General features: G+C 40.1%; 1 protein-coding gene across 1 annotated transcript; it reads right to left on the reverse strand.

Moving 5' to 3' along the window:
* Nucleotides 1-3806: 3806 nt before the first annotated feature.
* On the reverse strand, nucleotides 3807-6359 carry LOC140145169 (uncharacterized). Its single transcript, XM_072166944.1, has one exon. It carries the CDS (start codon nucleotides 6357-6359, stop codon nucleotides 3807-3809), a length of 2553 nt encoding a protein of 850 aa, XP_072023045.1.
* Between the last annotated feature and the right edge of the window lie 4486 nt (nucleotides 6360-10845).

The following is a 10845-nucleotide window of genomic DNA, read 5'->3' on the forward strand; positions in this document are numbered from 1 at the left end:
GCTGCTGCAGTGGCAGTCCTAGTAAGCTGCGACTGGGCCCGGTCTATGGAAGATTCCAGCAGGGCAATATCATCAGCAAAATCCAGGTCATTCAGCATTTTGGCAGGATACCTGCTTGACCGACGTGGGTAGGTAACAATTCCAGCGTCAATTCCAGAAGTTGATTTCATCAGAAGGTAGTCTACCAGGATAATGAACAGGAATGGTGCCAACACATCACCCTGAAGCACTCCAGTTGTTACTTGATCTACCATAACGGCAATATTGGAGTCTTTGTAGAGCACCTGGATGGCATTGACCACAACCTTTGGTATTCCATAATGCCGCAGCACTGAAAACATGACGGACTTGTTGCACTAGTAGAAAAATTGCAATGAGAATTCTTTCAAAACGATGAGAATCGGACAAAAGTATCAGAATTGAAATTTTCTCATCCAAATGAATGAGAAAAACTAATTAGCGTGTCAACCACCCCGGGTAACCACCTGTCACATTGTTTTAAATGAGGAAATTTAAGTTTCAACCGTCATCCTGACGTTCTGTATTCTGTATATAGCTACAATCAAGTGCAAATTTGCTGTGACACATCCACGGTTCAATGACCCCCCCCCCCCCCTTATTCAATGTTGTATACCAAACACCGCATTTTTTTAAATGTTCTATATCATGTATATCTTGGCTCCAACATTGGTTGGTGGGGGAGGGAGGGGATTCAAAATAGGCTGGAAATTATACAAATAAAATATCCTATGGCGAACTTCATGTGGACGGTTTTATTGAACCGAGGTTGCGAAATATGCATATGCAGTTATTAGGCCTTTGCATTTCTATAATAACATATATAAAAAAAAAACCACCAAAATTGAACATGTTCAAACCCAAGCATTGATACATGGAAATAGAAAATCAATCAATCAAGATTTATTCATTTAATATTTCATATAAATACATTTGAATAATTATGCAATACAGAAGAAGTGTAAATTGGCAATGCGAAGAAAAAAAGAAACAAAAATAAAGAAAGAAAGAAAGAAAGAAAGAAAGAAAGAAAGAAAGAAAGAAAGAAAGAAAGAAAGAAAGAACGAAAGAAAGAAAGAAAGAAAGAAAGAATTGAGATTCACCAAAAGACCCGCTCACCTTCCAATCCACTCATAGATCTTTGGTATAAATATATACCAATAATGCAGTTGTATAAATTGAATAAATAAGTTGAGATAAAAAAGGTTTTTAAACATATCTTATAGAAGAGAAGAGGAAAAGTAACAATAATAAAAAAAAATAGCACTACAGAAGATTCGAACCCATGACCCTCAATAATAAAGCCTATAGTTTACAAGTCAGATCCTCTAACGCTGCAACACGAGGAACTCTATGAACATTTAATCGATTTGTAATGTATATTAAGTTATTCAATGTACGTATGGCCCGTGGCGTAATACAAAACTGAACTGAAACGTCTCAAATAGACATAATTGTATCGGTTTACTACGAATATATGTGCTGGCAATGTATTTAGGGTTAAGAAAATAAACTTGAAATTTTGATTCGTGCACTTTTCTCACGGTGGACACAATTTAAATAAAGAAAATTACATTAATTTCTTTTAACACTGTTTGATTTCGCATGTATAATGACTTATGTACAACTCTATGGAGAATGCAAACCTTACTGATGTGTTGAAGCCATCGAGTCCCAAAGCCAATATCTCTCAGAAATGTTGTCCAAGGACATATTTTCAACATACCTGAAGTTGATGGTGGATCAAAATGCCTGACATTGGTTTTCAGGAGGGTCAAAATGTACAAAAAATGTACAATTGGGGTTTTGCATGGGTAATATCTCAGCTAAAAATATTCTAATAGGCTCAATATTAGTTAAGAGTAATGTCCTACCAAAGGGCTCTGACTAGCAAAAAAATGGACAATAAAATTATTTTTACTTTTGGAGTTTTGACCCCCCAAAGTTGGTCCCGGATGGACGAAGTTGCATTTTGAGGGCCCTATATCTTTTAAAGTAAAGGAGTTACAAGTTTTCTGATGCCATATTTGAATTCTACACAAATAAGTACCCCAGGATACATACTTTTCAAAGTAAATGGTTCCCTTTATACATTCATGGACCTCCAAACATCGTCTTTCGCGTTGCGACACATTTTTTACGCTGACCCCTCTAAATTTCAAATTGATGCCACGGGAAAACGAAATGGAGTATGAAGCTCAAATTTTCGGGATTTTACTTTCTCATCAATATCTACCACCACACAGAAAAAGAAAAAAAAATGAAGAGGTGCTGCGGTGCACATCCCTGGAGTTGACATGGAATGGGCCTTATAAGAGTTGTTAAGGCTGGTGTTCAAGTTCGTCCATCTTTCTCTAGATTGACAAGACTTTGAAATGGAGTACCGCTTTTTGGCCTCATCCCTTTCAAGTTTAAGTCTGATGGTTTCATCGGATACACAACTTGGTAGTCCGTATGGCTCTTGCTTTCCAATAACTTTCTCAGCAACTTCACGGACCACTGTTTCGAAGGTCTCGTACCTATCAGATATGGGTGTGGTGTCATCCATGCTCAAGACCTGGAATCTGTTTGATAGCTCCAGCTGAAATTTCTCCTTTGTATCAGGATCTTGCAACTTCTTCCAGTTGAATTTTGGTCTTTTGCAAGGTTTTCCTTTGCTAGTTCGCAGACTGGCAGCTAGACGGATGCTCACAATACGATGATCGGAGTCCACTTCTACTGAGTTGTATGCTCGACAGTTGCGGAGAGAATTTACCCACTTGCTGTTTATTAGTATGTGATCTAACTGTGCATGGGTTGATCCAGCTGGATGGGTCCAAGTCCAGAGACGGTTCCTGGGTTGCGGAAATCTCATCTGGGCCGGTCTGAGATTGTACTCCTGGCAGATGTTGACCAGACGCTCACCATTGTCATTTGTTGAATCATGGTAGCAATGTGGACCAATGACCCAAGGATGGGAAAGATGACTGTCTGTTCCTATTCTGGCATTAATATCGCCGAGGATGAGATGGATGTTGTGCCTTTTCATACCATCCAGGTGGTCAGATAGAGATGAATAGAATTCCTCCTTGTCAGAATATGTTGCGCACTCAGTGGGTGCATATACAACAGTGATGCTGAGCTGAGGGTTGCCATGGAATGTTACAAATAGTATCCTCTCGAAAACAGCTTCAACACTCTTAAGACATCTGTGAATGTGCTTGGACATGACCAGACCAACTCCTTCGTGCGTTTGCTTGGTAGCAGAACTGAATAATAAAACCCAGCTCCTATCATCTGACCAAAGTTCATCGGTTGGGCTTGGTGTAATGAGACGATGTTCTTGAATTCCGGCAATGTCAATACCTGCATCAGCACAGCCCATGAATAGCTGATATATTTTCCCTTGTTGATTTACAGTACGGACATTATTAAGTAGATATTACAAGAGGTTTGAAGGTAGACAGGCGACAATAATCAGGGCCAACAGTTGGTTCGCCATGAAGTCAACAGTAGACTGCCACTCATCTACCCTCGGTATTTTCGAAGATTTGCTTGTAGTTTTCGTAATCATGAATTTTGCTGGGAATTATTGTGGTCCAGTCCCACCAGCCTTACGGGTGATCAGCCCTGTTTCAGCTTATTTCTGGACACACAGCAGCCGAGATCTCTCTCTCTCTCTTCCGTAAAGTACAGTCCGCCTCTGGCGTATCACGTACTGTGATGGCTGTGTGCATGCCAAGTGAAGATATATACAGTGCAGGTGATAAGGTTCTACAAACTACTGTGCGATAAAAAACCAGGCTGGCTTAACGGAGCTTGATGGTCTGCACACCTTGCTTGAATCCAGCTACGGATGTGCAGTTGATGAGATCTTGAGGCAGGTTATTCCATAGCCTAATGGTGTCCGGAAAGAATGACTGCCGGTACACAACTGTCCTGGCGAAGGGAATCAAGTATCTCATTGAGTGTCCTCTCAGTGCTATAGTTGGAATCAGATAGGTATGGGGAACATCAACTAGATGGTTAACTATCCGGAACATCATCACCACTTTGGTCTGTGCACGGCGTTCCTGAAGGGTGGGCCACTGGAGTTGGTCTAACATGGCAGTAACACTACTGGTGGTTCTGTAGTCCCCATAAACAAACCGTGCAAAGCGCCGTTGTACCATCTCCAGCTTTTGGACATTGCATGATGTTGAAGGATCCCATATTATGCTGGAGTATTCAATGATAGGGCGTACTAAGGTCTTGTAGCACATCTCCTTGGTCTTTCTGGGACACTGGTGAAGGTTACGTTGCAAGAACGCTCTGGTGGCATTTGCTTTATTTGTAACAGAGTTGATATGATGGTTCCCGCTGAGGTTCTTACTGATATTAACACCAAGATATTTGGCCGAGTCTACCTCCTCGAGAGTATGATTGTGGATAGTGTATGGTTGTTGAATAGGCTTCTTCTTATTTGTGATGCGGATGACTTGGCACTTCTGGGGGTGGAACTTCATCTGCCAGTCATTTTCCCATTGCTGTAGATGATCCAGGTCTTGCTGTAATAAACGTGTGTCCTCCTCCGATTTAATGTGGCGATACAGGACACAATCGTCCGCGAATAGTCTGGCTGTTGTACCCGCCGAAATACAGTCAGGAAGGTCGTTTATAAACAACAAGAACAGCAAAGGTCCTAAAACACTTCCTTGTGGCACACCAGATAAGACTGGTGTCGTTCCAGATGTTGACCCTTCCAGGATGACTTGTTGGGTGCGATTATGCAGAAATTCACTCACCCACCTCATGATGTTACTATTGATACCATAGTAGGTGAGTTTATGTAACAACCTCTGATGAGGGACCTTATCAAAGGCCTTTGAAAAGTCTAATAAGATCACATCAACTTGGCCCTTGTTGTCCAATGCGCCAGCTAGATCTTGTATGGTTAGCAGCAATTGAGTCTCACATGACCGCCGTTTCCTGAAGCCAAATTGCGCATCTGAGAGGATATTATTAACATCACAGTGTTCCAGAATCTGACTACATAATACATGCTCTAGGACCTTGCAGATGACAGATGTAAGTGAGATTGGTCTATAATTCTCAGCTTTATTTCTTTCTCCTTTCTTAAATACAGGTACCACATTGGCCTTTTTCCATTCTTCAGGTAAGATGCCTTGGTTAATTGAGGCTTGGAAGAAAATTGACAGAACTGGAGCAAGTTCATTTGATAACTCCTTCAGTAGTCTAGGAGGGACTTCATCCGGGCCTGATGCCTTGTGGATGCCAAGATCAGATAAAAGTTTCCTGATACCTTCACATGATACTACAATGGGTTCCATAGGTGGATATGGGCTAGGTCCCTTATCTTTGATGGAAGACTTGTCCTCATTTTTGTTGAAGACTGATGAAAACTGACTATTTAGCATGTTGGCTTTAGTCGCACTGTCTGAATAGGTAACACCATTTGATGCCTTCAGAGGAGAGACCCCTGAATTATCACATTTCTTGCTGTTTATAAATCCCCAGAATCTTTTGGGATTTGCAGTTGAATCAGGGCTGATAATGTTATTGATGTACTCGCTGTAAGCACTTTTACAGGCTGATCTGGTTGTTTTCTTCAGTTGACGATATCTCTCAAAGTCTTTACTCTTCCTGGTCTTCCTAGCTTTAACAAAGCTACGTTTCTTTTGTCTTGTCAGACGCTTAACTTTGCTTGTAATCCAGGGTTGATTTATCCTTGTGGATGACATCTTGGAGGGCACGCCATTGTCCAAGATGTTAATTAATGCAGTTTGGATGTCGATCCACATCTTATGCACACAGCTGTTCACGTCATAAGTGGATGTAAACTGCAGTTGGAAGGTAAGGCAGTTTCTCTTCATGTCACAGATGTTAGCTTGTTTCCACAGGTAAATTTTGCGTTTAACTGGTTTACTTCTTTGAGGTACAGTACAAGATTCAGTGTACACAATATCATGATCTCCAAGTCCAGGCAGGGGAGCGCATTTATTTACCAGTGATGGGCGATTGGTAAGAAATAAATCTAAGATGCTTTCTCCTCTTGTTGGAAACATAACCATTTGTTGTAAACCACAGTTCTGAAGTAATTCAAGGAATCTTGCATTGATACTATATGGATACTGATTTCCTTCAATTGTCAGCGTGGCCCAATTTATGTCTGGAAGATTTATGTCTCCTCCGATCCACACAGCAGCATTCTTAAATTGGCGTGAAACCGCTTCAATACCTGAACACAAGGAGTCCAGGTACTGTGCATCATTATTTGGAGGTCGATATGCGGCTCCCACAATAAGAGTCTGATTTTTTGGCAAAGACGCATTCTGCAGCTGCATCAACATTAATGTCAACATGGTCGTAAATGAGCTCTTTACTGATGGCTAACAGAACTCCACCATAACCATCGCTACGGTCCTTACGTATGACATCATAGTTAGGCGGGAAGATTTCAGAGTTGTAAACGCTACTATTGAGCCAGGTTTCATTACCTATGATAATGGTAGGTTGGGACGAGTCAATTAAGTTGGCCAAGTCCTCCTTTTTTGTTCTTCACACTTTGGAAGTTAACAGTTAAGATCTTCATATTAGCAGCAGGTTTCTTAGCCCGAATTTTAGAAGCTGGTGACGAACATGACTGTGGTGGTCCTGGACTACTGCTGCATGAGGCAGTATTGCTGTTACTTGTAAGCACAGAGCTATTACCATCACTTTCATCAAGGCTAGAAAATGAATTTGCAGTGTCAACCACAAAGGATTCAAATAAGCTGGATGAGAAATTGGGCATGCCACAATTCACGCAGTGCCAAGAGATGTTATTGAGCGCCATGTATATTGGGGTAGACATGTGCATACAGTCGGCATGGTACCATTGTTGGCAGTCATCGCACGCAACCCCATGTTGTTTCCATGTTACTGCACGGTTACATATTTGACATGGGTATTTAGGGGTCCTGGGACCTGGGTTAACTTCCACATCAGATGCATTAGCTAGCAGAAGCAGGCTCAAGTATAGAAGAGAGTGAGCTTTAGTGTCTTTCTGACTTGCAAAAGTGCCGAGCTTCCTTGAGACAGCCATATTGAAGACGCCATCTTTTATAAGTTTGAGCTTAAATGTGTCCGGGTTTTGAGCAATGCTTGAGCATGACTTGGCTGCAGATGAAGAATGCACTGGTTGGTATTTGCAAGCAAGGCTTACAAATGTAATGCCAAGATATAGATACAAGATATGTGATTTGGTGAACATCATCATAGAAAGAGTCATATAGGCCTACTATTGCCATACAACAAAAAGCGGGCGTGGCATTTCCTCTTCTTTGACTAAGTTCGGATGAAGTAAAATGCAAAAATATGAACGGTCTCACCAGGATGTCTTGAAGAAGCGTTACCACCAACAGGTCCCCATACTAGTATGCCAGCAGACTTCCAAACACATTGAGTAGTTGAAACTGGGATGGATGGGCCATAAGCTTAACTATACAGATGTACATGTAGTACAGATACAGTAGCCAAGGCTGCCAAATTCTGCACCCAAAATGCCTGGTTGAGGTGGCAAAAAAGGATCTCAAAAAATCTCCAGAAGGATGATAGTCTTCACAAGCTTGGTCAACCCAAAGATAGAATAGGGCATTAAATCACAAATCCACAGCAAAGATGACTTGCAGAAATCATAAAAAGGTGAAAAAGATGGTATTTTTTCACCACACAACTACAGATACATCCAACACTTGTCATGCACACATCCAACAATATGTAGTATATAGTTCGCCCCTGATCTGGAACATGTTGGCCAGTGTTGGAAGGTTGACCAATGATGACATGTTCAACACCAGCCTAATAACCGTTGAGAAGTAAATCTTCCTCTTCCGCTCTTTGGCCCATGATGAAGATTTAGAGCCATTGGGATAGGCTACTCCAATATGAAAAGAATCAATACCGTCCTTGATTGTGATTATTATTGCGTGTTATAATATAATTATGGCTAAACGCAATATAAATAGTAATCTGACTAAAAAACGTTTCAAAACGTAAAAAGGGGCCAAAGTTTAAAAAATCTTTCCTGTGTGGCTTTTAACCCTTCAAAAGGGATAAAATCAAATAACACCTACGACGGCAGGTTTATCGATTCTTATTTTTAAAAATTATAATCCATTATGAAATCTGTGAGATAAATGTCTCACGATACTGGTTATGGCTTACATTTTATATACACCCATTTGAACACAAATAACGTAATGCATGTGTTTTGCATCAAAACAAAGTAATCATAATAATTTTGTATTAGAAAATGAAGCTCACATTAATTTTAGTGTCAAACAACCATTTGTGTCAGGTTGTTGACAGGTTAATTAGTATTTCTCATTCATTTGGATGAGAAAATTTCATAGAAATGAGAAAATTTTCAATTCTCATCGTTTTGAAAGAATTCTCATCCTAAATTTCTACTAGTGTATATAGAGTGTATACAATAAACCCAAGCGGAACGAGAGTTGCTAAGTAACCGCTATCCGAACCATAAACACCTGTATGATCAGACAACGAGTGTTCAATTTCCTCATAACTTCCCAAGTTGTACACACGTCAGTCGAATTTGGCGGTGTTTGTTTGCTTGACCTCCAACTTATAGCAACGTTAACTTTGTGTTGACCATTGTATGTGGGCCTCACTGTAATAACATAAAGATCAGTCTGATCAGTGTGGTTTCATTTCAAGAGGTAAGTTTACCGACTAAGCTAAACAGCCTATGTGGAGGAATTTTATGTATATATGAGCAATCACATCAATGACGTAGTAATGAATACCCCCTTCGATTACATGGGAGTAGTGCCGAGGACGCGGTGTTTAGTCGTGTTCACACAGTCGGATATAAGTGAGTTATTACCGGTAATAAGCGACTTATAACCGGTATTAGTGACTTATTACCTGTCTTAAGTGATTTAAATCCGACTGTGTGAACACGACTTTTAATTTCTTAATATTTACTCACTCCTCCCTATGTCATAAATTCGTCTAGCCCCTATTTCCCTAAAATAAAATTGTCAAAAAAATCACACTTGGCAGAGGTGGGCCTCGAACCCGCGCCGCCCGAGTGCCACTAGCATGGCTATTATATACGTGTTAGTGTATGGTTCAGATGCGCTAGACCGCTCGGCCACCGATTGTCAAGTAGCAGTTTGGAAATATGAAGCTATGTACAAAACTTCAACATATCGGGTCGGAATTAACAATATAAAGACAGAAAACGTACCATATTTTAGGAATTAACCTTAACAACATTAGTGTGTATTATCAATAGAGCTACCACTTATAATCTTGTAATATTGTTGAATCTCAAACGCATACAGACAATACGAGGGGACTGCCTACGATACATACACAATTCAATTCAATTCAATTCAATTCAAATCAAATTTATTTATATCCATATACATATATGAAAATTGTACATCAAAACAAACAACAAACAAAAAAGACAATATGGAGGAGTTGACCGGAAGGCCAATGAGGCCTGAATAAACCAACCCCTAAACAAAATTCGTTACAAAAATAACAAGAACAAAATCACATGAGACCTAACATGCAAGGAAAATAAAGACAAGACGGACAATGCCCAGAAAAAAAGAAGGCCTATAATCATAATGCAGGCTGTACTGTGCGAGTAGGAGGATTTGTTTGATATTATTCTTGATTTTGATTAATATTATAGTCATACCTGTTTGTTTCCGTAGCATCGGTTATTAAAATTCTCCACATACAGATTCCAGTTTGCAAGTGGCGTATAATGAATATGAATAAGTGTTATTAACTTTGAGATTGTGTTTGATACACGCCCGCATTTGTGATACTTACGTCGGGGAGTAACATAATATTCCGTGTGCGTGGCCTAAAAAAGGTCTGTAGTTCAAGGCTCTCTTTTTATCTAGTGTTTAAACAATGTTTACTCAACCATTGCAATCAAAAGACAGTGGATTCTGGATTCTAGTCCTAGTAAAACCGGCATCAAAGAGCTTTTAATAGAAATAGAGTCGCAATAGATTATATAATGCTTTGTTCGTTTGATGCCGATTAGAAGTTGCGACAGGCTATTCATAAATGTGGTACCATTGTTTCGAACAAAGGGTTCCGCCATTAAATTGGTCACTGATCCGGCATCATATTAACGCTCTACACAACAGGCGAGTATCAATAAGTGACCACAATACAGTCATGTGTAAGGGCAGTCATGTGTAAAGTGGTACCATTGTTCCCACGTATCCCAAATGTGTGCTTGTGTGGGTCTGAAGTCTATAAAGGAGGCTTTAGCTGTCGATGCAATCATCTTTACCACCCACCTGACTTTAGGCGCTTCATTTAAATAAATTGAATGCTCTTGCTGGTCGATTACACATTAGAATGTATGAAGGCTGCCATTTCTACATATCTATAATACACTATAATGGTAATCGCTATACGTATACATGTAAGTATAAGTATAGGCCTATGAAGGTTGTTTTTAAGAAATTTCCATTTAATTTTATTTTAAGAAGGAGATTGGTATAGAAATAGTGGCGTACCCAAAGAGGGGAGGGGGTTGGGAAGGGTCAGATTCACCCCTGTGAGAAGCCTTGGGAGGGGAGGAGGGAGGAAGAGGGGGAGGAGGGGATATGGAGAATGAGAGAGGGCTGGAGGAAGGGAGAAATGAAAAGATATAATAAAGACAAGTAGATAAATAGAAATATTAGGAAAATGATGGGAATGAGAGAGGGAGGGTTAGAGGGGACAAGGAGAGCGAGTGAGTGATAAAGTGTAGGTCTAGGAAAGAATAAGTACAGAGAAGGGAAAAGAAAGGAATGATGAATACAT

Source organism: Amphiura filiformis, unplaced genomic scaffold (genome assembly GCF_039555335.1).
Source record: "Amphiura filiformis unplaced genomic scaffold, Afil_fr2py scaffold_160, whole genome shotgun sequence".
NCBI classification, from domain to species: domain Eukaryota; kingdom Metazoa; phylum Echinodermata; class Ophiuroidea; order Amphilepidida; family Amphiuridae; genus Amphiura; species Amphiura filiformis.

Excerpts from the sequence above, each read along its gene's own strand:
- LOC140145169 (XM_072166944.1), bottom strand. The coding sequence starts at position 6,359 with ATGTTGACATTAATGTTGATGCAGCTGCAGAATGCGTCTTTGCCAAAA.